The 15549-nt window shown below is 33.9% G+C and overlaps 1 protein-coding gene across 2 annotated transcripts in view; it reads left to right on the forward strand.

Moving 5' to 3' along the window:
* The first annotated feature begins 4079 nt into the window (after nt 1-4079).
* LOC109339377 (1-aminocyclopropane-1-carboxylate oxidase homolog 1-like) overlaps nt 4080-15549 on the forward strand; it is a 36426-nt gene continuing 24956 nt past the window's right edge. Inside the window, exons 1-3 of one of the 2 annotated variants that reach the window (XM_019576805.1) lie at nt 4080-4714; nt 5377-5698; nt 11627-11898. In XM_019576805.1, coding sequence (XP_019432350.1) covers nt 4185-4714; nt 5377-5698; nt 11627-11878 — 1104 coding nt within the window. In that variant the 5' untranslated portion in view covers nt 4080-4184 and the 3' untranslated portion in view covers nt 11879-11898. Of the gene's footprint in view, nt 4715-5376; nt 5699-11626; nt 11953-15549 lie in introns of those variants that run through there. The other variant, XM_019576804.1, reaches the window with a different exon arrangement.

Genomic DNA, 15549 nt, shown 5'->3' on the forward strand with positions numbered 1-15549 from the left:
ATCCCACTTCTCATAATCCTTCCTCTCTTCAGAGGCACTGGATTCTGAAGGAGAAGGGGGTTGCTCTACCCTTAATGCATAGTCCAGATCCATGCAGCCAAGAACAATTTCCATGTTCTCTTTCCAGTCCTTAAAATTTTCACCATTAAGGACCGGAACCGAATTCAAATTCGTAGATATAGAAACAATTGATGCAGCTGAATCAGACAAAAGACAAAATATTAAAATATGCTCACAACTTAAAATTATCAATATGCTTAAACAATGGTATGTCCAAATCAAGATACCTAGTGCACCATTAATATCAATTTTTTTAATAGTGATATCAACTGCAAGTGGTACTCTTGTTGTAATGATCAAACATTTATAATAAGACATGTCAATTGACGAATCCCTCTTTGGATTGATTCATCACTCATATGTATAAATTTTTTACAATTATAACATGTTTATCATCATAGGTGTGTATGATCTTCGGCCTAACATTAACTTTCCTTTGGGCCAATCAATGCTCGCATGAATAATCATACACACTTACATCCAATATTCCTTATGAGTTATATCCATGAGAGAGGTCACTTTGGCGACATCTCACTTCAATTAGCTCACTTGAAATAACAGAAAACTTAATAGACAACCAAATAACAATTAAAACCAATGCACAAAGATACCAAAGCCCCATAAATCTTATTGTACTCTCGCTTGGGTGAGGTACTCTCACTTGGGCAAGGTACACTCGCTTGGGCAAGGTACTCTCGCTTGGGCTCAAGAGAAGACAAAACTTCTGTTCAGGTCTCGCTTGAGCGAGGAACCCTCGCTTGGGCGAGGTACTCTCGCTTGAGCGAGATACTCTTGCTTGAGCGCAATAGAAGCCAATGCTTCTGTTTAGCTCTCGCTTAAGCGAGACATTCTCGCTTGAGCGAGCCTTATGTCGCCCGTACACTCGCTTGGGCGAGCAGTCGCTTGGGCGAGGATGATGAACAATATATTACACACTATTCATAACCTTAATTTAGCATGATTTATGATTCTTGGTGCCTAATTGACTTTGTTTCACATGGTTTAGTGTTTTAGACTTTATTGGACTAATATTCCTAAAATGAGTTAATTTGGGATTATTTGGCCTGATTAAATCTATTATCATTTTCAGATCACATTTGGCACCAATGGCATTTTGGGCATTATGGAAGTCGAGGATATGTGTTGAAGTGAAGATTGTATTTTTAATTTAGGAGTTGTTCTTATTGTAATTTGGCTTTGGGCCCATTGTTTAGGCCCAATTCGGTTTATGTGTGTTGGAGGGGTTAAATTCGGATTCCCCACTCCAAACACACACACTTTTTACTTGGCCTCACTTTGAAAAAAACACATTTCCGTTTTCCTTCTTTTTGGCTCTGCTAGGGTTTCACCCTTCTTCATTTTCTCATTTTCGGTTTGCTCTTCCATTGCCATGGAAGGCTAAATTTCTGGACTAAGTTCCTTTGGTAATGTATCACAACTCTTAAGGTTTTTAAATATGGTTTGCTTAATGTCATTGCTTAGAAACTGGTTGGTTGAGTTTATCTTCACTTAGTTGATTTACTCTCTCTAGTGCATGAATGCTTAGTTCGTGTGAATTTGCTAATCGTTTCATACTTTTACTGATTTCGCTTAGTTTGATGTTTAGGTTATGGAACTTTGAATTGATTATCGCTTAATTAATTGATTCTCAACAAATTCGGAAGTTAATGGTTGGAATCTGAAAATAATCTTTTGAAACCGATGATTGAGTTGTGAACAAACGAACCAAAGGGATTTAGCCGTTTTATTATATTGTTTAACTACTGTTTCTGAATTTGATTTATGTTCATACTATCCAACAACAAAACCCCCTTGTGTGTGTGTGAGTATAAGGTATTTGAAGCTTTGCTTGAAAGATAATCCTTAGGAAACGACCTATGAGTCACTTCCTAGTACTGCAGTTTTAATTGTTATATTATTTGTATTGGGTACGGCCTCGATCAGAGGATCTTCTCGCTTGAGCGCAATAGAAGCCAATGCTTCTGTTTAGCTCTCGCTAGGGCGAGCCACTCTCACTTGGGCGAGACACTCTCGCTTGAGCGAGAGACTCTCGCTTAAGCAAGAGCACTGCGACAGAACACGAACATTGCGATTTCTACATCGTTGTTCTTCGAAAAATCACCCCCAAAATTTAACAAAACACCATAGAAACATTGATTCATTTCGAATCAACACATATATACATGGAAAACAATCAATTTCTATCCTAATCGATCCATGGCATAAACAAAACACCAAAACCCTAAATCAATTCATATTTTGGGGAAGAAAAGCAAGAACCCTAATTTCACACATGAATCAGATTGGGGTGGCTCTGATACCACTTGTTGGAGATTATCCATCTATAATCCTTATATAGAACGCAGAAATCCTTATGATCTTGGCTTCGTTCCGATAACCTAATGTTTATGCCCATACATAAACTCATATGGAATGACCATGACCCAGACCGAAGAAATCCCAGATGATTTCATGGTGAAGAAGAAGAAGCATACCTTGATTAGCCATTTGGAATCTCGAAGGTATGATAGTGTGATGATCTTCCAGATGTTAGAGCGCCAAATAGTTTTCCTTGTGCTTCTCTAGAGGGGAATAAGAATGTCTTAGGAAGTATGATGCTTGATGTGAGATTGTGTTGCCTTAGTATATTTCTGAATTTGTGTGTTATTGCCTTGTAAACAAGTCCTTGTTTATAACACAGATTTATTCTCATCATCCACTCAACCAAAACCCATTGCTCTACAAATGGGGATCATAACCGATAAAAGTAACCCGTAGTAGTTACTACTTTAGTTGTAATAATTCTGATTCAGTCCCTTCATCAAATCAGAAATTGTCTTAAGGTATCTACACTTATATTATTTCATGACATATATGCCATTAGCCACCAAATTAAATTACTGAAGATCATTTTATAATTTGGCTAATTAAATAATGGTCATAACACAATTATAGAATTATATTTGTGATCCATATATTGTCATAAATTCTAACAATGTGTTCGTAATTTTTAGAAAATGCTTTTATACTGCTCATTGAGACAACTCGTATGACATTCAACTATATATGATATGAGTGAGGTATATATATATATATATATATATACGGATTTAAGTGGTCTTATTCATCTAATATGAAGTCTAAGTATGGAAATAAAAAAAATATATTTATTTTTCTTCATTGACAAAAGTTAACAATATTATTAAAATAAAAAGGAGTTACAAAAACAAAAAACAAAAAAAGAATATCAAAAGCAACCACAAATCGATATTAAGACAGGCTAGTGATGAAAAACTCAATCTAAATAATTAATGGAATTATTACTCATCTTTCTGTTAATTCAAAGCCACCATTTAACCCTTATAGAATCAAAGATTTGCTCTAAGTAAGACTGGGAGTTAAAAATATATCATTATTCAACTTGCATAAATATTCCTATCAGTCCATCACACAAATAAAGTGGATAGGTTATATCTATCACCAATCAAAAAATGGATAGTTTATAATAGTAGGTAAAATAATAGAAAAAAATCCTACGATATTGTCTTTTTTGGGTTACATCTACTACATTGATTTGATACATAAGATATAGACAATATATAAAAATGATGTTAGAGAAAAAGACTAAGCAAATATAACGTTACTGATGGGAAGTGTCCCATGTGGAAAAGAGTAATGTCCATACAAAAATGTCTACATAAAGATAAGATAAGATAAGAGCAAATTTCAGAACTTGTAGCAGCTAGTAGCCTAGTACTAATATTCAACACTCTTTCTTTATCTCCTTCTGCATTTATGTACATGTATCATTGGCCTTTGGGTGAAAGTGGGAGTTAAGTTTTGTGCAAGCTAGTAGCCTAGTACTATTTGTATTTTGTTCTGTGGTTGACGTAACTCTCTCGCCACAAAGATTTTTTTTCTTATATAAAAATAAACCCTTTCTTTATCAGCTCAAAAAGTGACAGCAAAAAAGTAATCTTTGCTGACTAATCCAACCTACTGCAATTATTGACGTTTTTATTATTACAACCTATCTTTTTGTTCAGTTCTGAAGTTACATAATAAGATTTTGCATGCTACTCTATATCTAACTCTTCCTTGTTGCTACTACAAACTTAACAAACATGGAGGGTACTGCTACAAATGAAAGTGCAGGCACACTTAAGTCACACTCTGGTAGAGTGCATGAGCTGAAAGCATTTGATGACACAAAAGCTGGTGTTAAAGGTTTAGTTGATGCTGAAGTTGCAAAAATTCCAAGCTTATTTCATCATCCACCTGATAAGTTTGGGAAGGCCTCAAATTTAGAACATGTTATTCCTGTGATAGACCTTACTGATGTTAATAAAGATCCAAACACACGACAAAATGTTGTTAGCATGATAAGGGAAGCATCTGAGACATGGGGTTTCTTTCAGGTGGTTAATCATGGCATCCCTGTGAGTGTTCTAAGTGACATGAAAGATGGGGTGAAGAGGTTTTATGAGCAAGATATTGAGGTGAAAAAAAAGGTATATACCCGTGAACTAAAGCCTTTTGTGTATAACAGCAATTTTGATCTGTATAGTTCACCAGCACTCAATTGGAGGGATTCATTTGCTTGTTACCTAGCTCCTAATGCTCCCAAACCTGAACAATTGCCAGAAGTATGCAGGTATCTTAATGTTTCTATATTAACTCAACTTTATCTCACTGAAACCACATGTTATCTTAGTTTGGAAGTTTATATTATAGGTTTAATTTACTTTCACCACTTTCATCAAACAACTTTGGATTTTTTTTCTTTTTGGACTTTAATTTGGTTTATTGATTCTGATGAACCAATTCCTACACCACTGTGAACCGGAATAAAATGTCCCGCGAACTAGAATGAATAGACCAGTTCGTGCTTGGGACCAAATAAGTAACTATGGCTAGATTGATATTGTATATAAAGTGTATTTCACAGTGATTGTATCATAAAAGATGTTTTGTATACCGTCAAATTAAGTACATCAAACTTAAACAACTTATTTTTTAGAAAATTAGAGTTTCTTATTTATTTTCTCAATAAGGAAATTGTATAAATTTGATGTACAAACTTGAGAGTACAAATAATATTGTTGTTGTGTCATCTTCTTCATTAAATAAATGTATAATTCCAGATCTATATCTTTTGATCTTTTCTGTCTTTTCCCTTTGGGCTCTACCATATTTTTCAAAGGTCTAAGATGGGTTGGTTTTAAAAACATGGGTTGTAAACATAAAGTGTGAAAATTGAACTTCCAATTTTTCACTAATCGCATTTACTTGCTTCCTGGCTCCATCTTCTTGTAGGGTTATATTGCTGGAATATGGAGAGCATGTAATAAAACTAGGGATTGCACTCTTTGAGTTGTTATCAGAAGCTCTTGGGCTGCATCCAGACCACTTAAAAAACAAGGGTTGTGCTGAGGGGCTTATGACTCTTGGCCATTATTACCCTGCTTGTCCTGAACCAGAATTAACTATGGGAACCACCCAACATTCAGATAATGATTTTCTCACAGTGCTTCTCCAGGACCATATTGGTGGCCTACAAGTTCTTTATCAGGACAAATGGATTGATATACCACCTGCACCTGGGGCTCTAGTAGTTAATATTGGTGATCTTCTACAGGCAAGTTGGTCTCTTTCTTCTTCTGTATGTGTGTAAATTCATGCAGCACTTGTTGTAGATGCTTCTTGCATATGCAGCTTCACTAATATAACCTATAAGGACACGGTATATGGAACAAAAGTTGATAGAATTTTAGAAATGAAAATTATAGTAGTGAAAATAGAAGTGGAGAAGCTTTGGAGCTATACAACTTAGAATGATTTGCTTCTTATTTGGATGCTTCACAAATGAAGGGTGAGTGCCTATTTATAGGCTTTCTACAACACTTATGAATTCTAGATGGTTCCATAAGTATCTAGTATACATTTTTCTCAAGATTTTTAGATACTTCTTCAATTATAATACTAAATACCTATAATAGAATATATTAGAAGTTTAGGATAATTCTAAATATTATGATATAATCATCACTACTTGTTTCTACACAAGTGTGGAAGCTTCTAGAAAGTGTGCATCAATATTTTATCACTCCTCTTTGATGAACATTTTTGTAACTCCTAGCATCAGTCGTAGTTGCTCGAACTTTGGCCTTGGTAATGCCTTAGTGAATATGTCAGCAATTTGATCTTCGGTCTTGCAATACTCGAGCTTTATTTCTTTATTCTCACTTGCTTATCTGACAACATGATATTTAATTGTGATATGTTTTGTCCTGTTGTGATGAACTGGATTCTTTGCTATCGCTATCGCCGATTTGTTGTCACAATAGATTGTCATAGGCTTCGTCTCTTGATCTCCCATATCATTGAGTATTCATCTAAACCATATAGCTTGGTTAGTCGTCTCTGCAACTGCTATGTACTTAACTTCTGCTGTTGATTGTGTAATGATTGCTTGTTTTTTTGACGCCCAAGAGAATACTCCTGATCCAAGTGAGAAGGCATAACCTGATGTGCTCTTCATATTATCCACGGAACCTGCCCAATCACTATCAGTGTAGTCGTGCAATGTTGAGTTGGTGTTGGTCTTATACCATATATCGAATTCTTTTGTTCTTTGTAAGTATCTAAGAATTCTTTTTCCAACTCCAAAGTGAATTTGACTTGAGCTTTGTATGAATCTTGATAGAATACTTGTAGCATACATGATATCTGGTCGAGTGGTAGTGAGATATAGAATACTCCCGATCAAACTTCTATAGAGAGATGCATCTGCCTGTGGAGACCCATCGTCCTTTTGTAGCTTCTCATTAGTCACGAGTGGAGTAGCAACTGGTTTGCATTTACACATCTTGAACTTCTTTAGTAGCTCTTCTATGTATTTCTTATGTGAGATGAATATACATTCTTTTCTTTGATTTACCTCAATTCCAAGGAAGTAGTGCAGTAAGCCTAGGTCTGTCATCTCGAATGTCTTCATCATGTCTTCTTTGAACTCTATTATCATCTTTATATTGATTCCAATGTATATAAGATCATCTATGTACAAGGAAACTATTAAAGTATGATACTGACCTTGGATCTTAATGTATAGTGTAGGCTCACTCTTACATCTCATGAATCCTTTATCAACGAAGTGCTGGTCAATTCTACTATACCATGCTCGAGGAGCTTGCTTCAAGCCATATAGAGCCTTCTTCAATTGTAACACTTTGTTTTTGTTGCCCTTGCTCATGAACCCTTTTGGCTACTCCACATAGATCTCTTATTGAAGTACTCCATTGAGGAATGCAGACTTGACATCTAGCTAGTAAATGCTTCATCATCTTTCTGCTGCAAGAGCTATTAGAACTCTTATAATATCTAGACGAGCAACTGGAGCAAATGTCTCATATAGTCGATTCCTGGTTGTTGAGAGTAGTCATTGGCTACTAATCTCACCTTGTGCTTCTGTATACTGCCATCAAGATTGAGCTTTGTTTTATAGACCCATTTTACTCCAATGATGTCTTTATCTTTTGGACAATCTACTAGCTCCCACGTGTTGTTTTTCTCGATCATCTTTATCTCTTCTTCCATTGCCTTGACCCATACTTCTTGCCTTGATGCTTCTTCAAAGCTTCCAGGTTCAACTATGGCCAAGTTGCATGTCTCATATATATCTACTAAGGATCTTACTCGTCTCGGAGAAGATTCTGGTGAAGATTGTTCATGTGGGAGTGTAGTTGGCATACGTGGATCTTCTGTTGCTTCTTCTACTTCCCCAGTTACTTGTGGTTGTTGTGTTGGTATGGAGATGTTGTGTCTCTCAATCTTACCTTCATTCCATTTCCAAGCGGCGCTTTCATCAACTTTAAAATCTCGACTGATGATAAGTTTCTTCGTTTCTAGATTGTATATGTGATAGTCTTTTGACTGTGTGCTATATCCCAAGAATATGCCTCTTATCATCTTGTCTTCTAGTTTGTGTCTCTTTTCTTTTGGGACATGTATATAACAGATGGATCCAAAGACTCTTAAATGTTTAACTGATGGCTTTCTACCGCTCCAAGCTTCTATAGGAGTTTTACCTTCGACTGCCTTTGTTGGACATCTATTCATTATGTAGACAGCTGTGTAAACTGCTTCGGCCCAAAAGGTGTTTGGCAAACCTTTCTCCTTGAGCATCGATCTAGCCATCTCCATGACCATGCAGTTTTTTCTTTCAGACACCCCATTTTTTGTGTGGAGTGTAAGCAACTTGAGTTGACGCTCTATGCCTTCATCCTCACAAAATTTATCAAACTCGTGAGAGTTGTAATCTTTGCCACGATCACTTCTGAGTACATTTATATGTTTCCCGCTTTGCTTCTCGACAAAAGCCTTGAACTTCTTGAATACTCTAAAGACTTCTGATTTTTCTTTTATAAAATAGACCCATGTCATTCTAGAAAAGTCATCAATGAAGAGGATGAATTACGTGTTATTAGTGAGTGATGGCATCCTCATTGGTCCACATACGTCAGTATGGATGAGCTCCAACAAGCGTTTTGCTCTCCAAGCTTTCCCACTTGATAAAGGTAGTCTATGTTGCTTTCCAAGTAGACATTCTTCACAAGCTCCTTAATTATCTTGGATGCACGGAAGATCCTTCATCATTCTTTTATGATATAATAGCTTTAAGGCTTGATTATTAAGATGATCAATTCTTCGATGTCATAGCCATGATTCATCAACTTGAACCTTCATGCCGATGTTAGTAGCATATTTCCANATGCCATAGCCATGATTCATCAACTTGAACCTTCATGGCGATCTTAGTAGCATATTTCCAAGTTATTGGAAAACTTCTATTTCTTTTCTCCATTTTAACTTGGGCTATTTCAAGCTTTCTATTATTATCATATATATTGCATATATCTCCCTCGAAGTGGAGAGAGTAGCCTTTTTCCATCATTTGGCCAATACTCAAGAGATTTTCTTTAAGGTTAGGAACTAGTAAGACATCTTTGATAAGTCGCATACTTGATTGTGTCTCCACCATGACAGTGCCCTTGCCTTTGGACTCAACCATGGTGCCATTACCCAATCGAACTTGCACTCTGACAGATTCATCAATGTCTTTGAAAATGCTCCCGTTTTTAGCCATGTGGTTACTACAACCACTATCCAAGTGCCAGTTTTCTTCTTTATCACGACTAGAGACTTGGTTGACATAGAATAGTTGTTGCCATGTTGACACTTTTCAGTGAAATTGACCTGATGATTATTTTTGTTGCGACAATTTTGCTCTGTGTGCCGAAATCTTTTGCAATATTGGTATTGTATCTTTCCTCGATATCGACAATATTTTTCTGAATGGCCTGACTTCTGGCATATGCCGCATGGAAGATATTTTGCTTGATTGTTTCTAGAGAAATCTTTAGAAATCTCTTTGTTTCAAGAATGTTCCGCACAAATATTATTTGTTCTTTCATATTCTTTATTGATTGAAATGCATTTTCTAGTGAACCTTCATCATGCCTACTCAATCTTTGCTCATAAGCTTCTAGAGAGCCCATTAGTTCTGTTACTGATAGAGTAGACAAATCTTTGTTTTGCTCAATCGTAGTAACTATTGAGTAATATTTTTGGGGAATTGAAATTAGAATTTTCTCAACAATTCTTTTGTCAAGAATATTTTCCCCATAGGCTTTCATTTGATTGACTATTTCTTTTATTTTAGAATAATAGTCTTTTATGGTCTCAGACTCTTTCATCTTAAGTAATTCAAACTCACGCCTAAGAGTTTGAAGTTTAATGGTGCGTACCTTATCACTGCCATGAAACTCCTCATTTAGTGTATCCCATGCTTCTTTTGCATTTGTAGCTCTCATTTAGTGTATCCCATGCTTCTTTTGCATTTGTAGCTCTCATTATTCTTAGAAATATAGTCTCCGCCAAGGCTTGTTGTAGAATAAATAAAGGAATTGATTCCTTTTGCATATTCTCTTTCAACTCCTTTTTCTGAGCACAGTAAGAGTTGAAGTATTCTCTAGAGTAGTGAATCATTCTTCTACAATATCCCACAAATTTTGGGATCGAAGAAAGTAGACATTTTTGTTCTACAAAAATCATAGTTTTCTCCGGTGAAAATTGGGATAAGAATAAATGATGATTGAATAGTGCTAGCCATAGCTCAAGGTGTATAAAGATGGTGTAGTATGAATATGAATTTTTAGAGGTGGTTGGAAATGGATAGAGTAATATTCTACGCAAAGTGTATGATCAAACGTTTAGAAATAAAAATTATAGTAGTGAAAATAGAAGTGGAGAAGCTTTGGAGCTACTAGAATGATTTGCTTCTTATTTGGATGCTTCACAAATGAAGGGTGAGTGCCTATTTATAGGCTTTCTACAACACTTATAAATTTCTAGATGGTTCCATAAGTATCTAGTATACATTTTTCTCAAGATTTCTAGATACTTCTTTAATTATAATATTAAATGCCTATAATAGAATATACTAGAAGCCTAGGATAATTCTAGATATTATGATACAATCATCATTACTTATTTCTATAAAAGTGTGGAAACTTCTAGAAGGTGTACATCATTATTTTATCAAAAGTATTAACAAAGGCTAGGAGTCTAGGACAGATTACCATGGTGCACATATTAAAGTGGTGGTGTTCTGGTGCTTAGACATTTATCATTTCCTCGTATGTTTAAACTGTGGTTAGAGTATTATATTCATATTAGCTAATAAGAACAAAGGACTTTGTAAAATGAGCAAAATAAAGGGTGCATTTTTCGTTATATATCAAATAAAGTTGCTGTCGTAATACACTTTAGGTCAAATGAAAGGTAAGATAAATTGTTGCTTGCTCACACTTTTTAATCATTATTAACAAACTATGAAGATCCTATATAATCATACTAATGGACCATATTTGAACATAGCGTTAATGTGCAATCTGTTTTTGGTTGATTTCTGAAGTGAGCTTCTACCGGAAAAAATGCTTTACATTTTCTTTTATCAGCAAAAGAAAATTTGTTACAAAAAATAAGTGACACAAGAGAGAAAGAAAAGAAATTTGAATAAAAATAGTTACAATGTAATATTTAGACAAGTGGGTTAGCAATTCAGTTGAAATAGAGAATTGAATTTTCCCCCGCTGACTGTTGATCCAAACCAAGATTCACCCTAGCTGATTCCATAATCTGATGAAGAGATGACTTAATTAAGTTAAAGATAAGGTCATTCCTAGCCAATCAAATTGCCCAAATTGTAGCTAATCAAATAACATTCCAAACTTTCCACTATTTATTGTCTTTCACCATTCCAATGTAAGTAGTAAAGTGGTGGATTGGAGCAAGAGGAAAAGCAATGTTGATATCCAACCATTTATAGATAAGTTGTCAGACTGAGTATGTAAGGTTACACGTAGAGAAGAGGTGATAAACCCATTTTAACATGTTGTTTTCTGGGGAGAAGTACTAGTTAGGCTCATTTACTCTAATGTCTGATTATATTTGAAATGATCTTTAATAAATTTGTGAGCTAATTATTATTTTTATTGACTAGCAGCTCATAACGAATGACAGATTCAAGAGTGTCGAACATAGAGTGCTGGCAAATTTCTTAGGTCCTAGAATATCGGTTGCATGCTTTTTCAGCACAGATCTTCAATCATTTCCAAAGCTCTATGGACCTATAAAAGAACTCTTATCTGAGGACAATCCTCCCAAATATAGGGAAACCACAGTGGCAGAATATGCAAAGTATTATAAAGCAAAAGGCCTTGATGGAACTTCTGCTCTTCAACATTTTAGGATTTGAACTAGACCATATGCATTGAAGTTCTTCAGTTTGATAAATAGGTATAAGAAGTTGCTAGGTAGGTTATATTTCAACTATTATGTTCCATTTGAGAGTTTAATTTTGAAAATGAATAAAAAGAAATAAAAAATTTCAGAATCATGTTAAATGTATTTGAGGACTCTTGAACCTTTATCTTTTCCTTACTTTTTCAAAAACTAATTCGGAAATAGACTCTATCTTATGTTGTACTCATTATGTTAATGTGTCTTGGCATATGTTAAATATTGTTGTTGCCTGGTAACGGCGACATTGGAAAGTATGCAGCAATTAAATTAATAGCAATAAGGCATGTGCAATAAAAAAAAGCATTATCTAATAAATTTTGTTTCATATTGCATAAGAAATTATTTCTATCTAATAATTTTTACAAAATACTTGCTAACATACGGATTAAACACCTCATATGTAACATGAACCAATGAAGAATATTCCATCGAAGAGAATAGTGTTATGTGTATACCTAGAATTAAATCCAAGTATTAATCCATTTATTTTAAGAAAATTAAAAGGTAATGAAACACAAATGTCAAAAAATTTCATTTGCTATTTTTTTCCTTAAAAAAATATGTTAAGTTTTGATAAAATTTAGTAGTGTGAATAATATTATTATCTCAAAAGAAAATAATATATTTTTCTATTGATCCTCGTACACCATAAGAAAAGTAATATATATTAGAGAATGAAGATCACATATCTCATTTTTGGTGTCTCATTTGTATACCAATCCAATTAAAAAGTGATACCTAATTAAAAATAATAAAAACATAAAATAATTTCTTATATTATATAATGGAATATGATTGATTTAGAACATGAAACATGAAGATAATTTTTTTTGGAACATGTGATATTTATTTTATATTATAAAGTGATATTTCATTTATTAATGATTAGTTTAGAATTGTCATGTTTTACATTCTTAAAATGTAAGAAAATAGATGATTACTCTTTCTTTAAATTAGATGTTTGCAATAAAGGAGCACCATCACCATCAACATAATTAGATGTGAAACACATTTTCATTATTCTTGAATTATTTTGTTTCTCTCTCTTGCTTAGGGTTTCCTCTGCATAAGCATGAAGGACATCTATGTTATCAAAGATAAATTGGGTTATTGACACATGTAACAAATGGATGGCTTGGGAAGGAAACAAATACGTAAAGGTGACCGATTAGAAAAGTTTAAAAAGACCAAACAAATACGTAAAGGTAACAAATGGATGGCTTGGGAAAATTTACTTTGTTGGTGCACCTTGACCGAAAAATTACGGTCTTGGTGCACCTTTTGAAAATATTACCAAACTAGTGTAGTTTTTGGATAAATCGGCAACCCCATTGCCGATTTACAGAAATTTATTATTTTTTTAATGTACTCCCCCCTAAATCGGCAATAGGGGGGAGTTTTTATAAATTATATTATTTTTTTATTCTCCTCCCCCTAAATCGGCAATGGGGGAGGAGTTTTACTAATTTTTTTTTTACCTCTCCTCCCCTAACTCGGCAATGGGGGGGGAGTTTTTGAATAATTTTTTTTTTAAATCTCTCCCCCCTAAATCGGCAATGGATGGGGAGTTTTCTAAGAATTATTTTTTTTTAATTATCCTCCCCCTAACTCCGCAATGGGGGAGGAGTTTTCATAGCAAAGGCCACCCAAAAGGGTCTCCTCATGCATATGGCCCCCACCAACTTCCTTGCTAATACCTTTGTTTTTTTCCAGAACTTGAGTAGTGGAATATGGGAAAAAGGAGAATATTTTTTATTTTTTATTTTTTAATTAAAAAACTTTAAATCATAATCATTAAAACTTTTTCCATCACATTTCACAATTTTCACCGAATACTAGACTTTTGAATATAGGAGATACTCATCTTTTTGAAATATTGCTACGCCTTGTACTCTTATAAACCCCAGTATATAATTTCTAGGTCTTTAGCAGTTTGAGGTAATAATATTGTTGGTTTGGTTCAGTGTCCACAACAATTAAGAACCGTCTATGGTGCAACGTTAGCCTCTCTTCTACAGCACATGCTATAAGATAGTATACTAGTATATAGGGTCTAATGCTGCAAAAATATCAACAAGTGGTATGATGTTTTAATCCGTTTTTGTTATGATTGCAAAATATATATATATATATATATATACTATTAGTATAAAAATTTATATATAATAAGTACATCATCTATTATTTATTTGTATTTTTTAATAATTAAAATGAATAGTACACATCACAATCTTGGTGACACGTGGAAGAGCACGAATCTCGCAGCGGAATGAACAACAATTGAGAGTTCAACCGCCAAGAAGGAGAAAACCACCTCCATGTGGCACTTCATCACACAGACGTCATTAAATTTTTATGAGATTAATAAATTCAAGTGTAGTATATTTTTGTCTTATTAGTAAATTAAATTTTTACTTTATTAATTTTAATGGTTTGTGTTAGTTACAATTTTAAAATATTTTAAACAAATAAATATTATAAAAAAATTGGGTTTGAAAAACTCCTCCCCCATTGCCGAGTTAGGGGAGGATAATTTTAAAAAAAATCCTTTCGAAAAACTCCTCCCCCATTGCCGAGTTAGGGGGAAGATAATTAAAAAATAATAATTCTTAGAAAACTCCCCCCCATTGCCGATTTAGGGGGGAGAGATTTAAAAAAAAATTAATTATTCAAAAACTCCTCCCCCATTGCCGAGTTAGGGGAGGAGGGGTAAAAAAAAATTAGTAAAACTCCTCCCCCATTGCCGATTTAGGGGGAGGAGAATAAAAAAATAATATAATTTATAAAAACTCCCCCCTATTGCCGATTTAGGGGGGAGTACATTAAAAAAATAATAAATTTCTGTAAATCGGCAATGGGGTTGCCGATTTACCTAAAAACTACACTAGTTTGGTAATATTTTCAAAAGGTGCACCAAGACTGTAATTTTTCGGTCAAGGTGCACCAACAAAGTAAGTTTTCCTTAGATGTGAAACACATTTTCATTATTCTTGAATTATTTTGTTTCTCTCTCTTGCTTAGGGTTTCCTCTGCATAAGCATGAAGGACATCTATGTTATCAAAGATAAATTAGGTTATTGACACATGTAACAAATGGATGGCTTGGGAAGGAAACAAATACGTAAAGGTGACCGATTTGAAAAGTTTAAAAAGACCAACAAAAAAAAAGTTTGTTTCATACATCAACGAAAAATAATCCTCTCTTAGACACAAGTTATTATTTTTGTTTTTATATTTAAAGGTAAAAATATATCTTATTATATATAAAGAATAAAAGTGCTATATCAAATTATTTTTCTTTTTGTGTTTATGTACTTACCTCTCCTTAATTAGAATCTTAATTCTATATCAACTATTACCTTACATTTAATGCTTTAATATTTTTTTGGTAGTATTATTACATTTAATGCTCTAATCTGTAACTAAAAAATATTCACCTAATCAAAACAATATGCTGTAAGAACAAACAATACCCTTTATTTATTAACCAGACAGTAGTTAATCATTCTCTTAATTTACCAATAGCAAATTTAATGGTTTTGAGAAATCAGTTCAAGTTTTGTTATAGCTTACTGGGCAACAATAACATCGCTCTTGGTGTTTGCAAAATTGTGTTGGCGTCAT

The sequence above is a fragment of the Lupinus angustifolius genome, unplaced genomic scaffold (assembly GCF_001865875.1).
Source record: "Lupinus angustifolius cultivar Tanjil unplaced genomic scaffold, LupAngTanjil_v1.0 Scaffold_74_23, whole genome shotgun sequence".
NCBI lineage: Eukaryota > Viridiplantae > Streptophyta > Magnoliopsida > Fabales > Fabaceae > Lupinus > Lupinus angustifolius.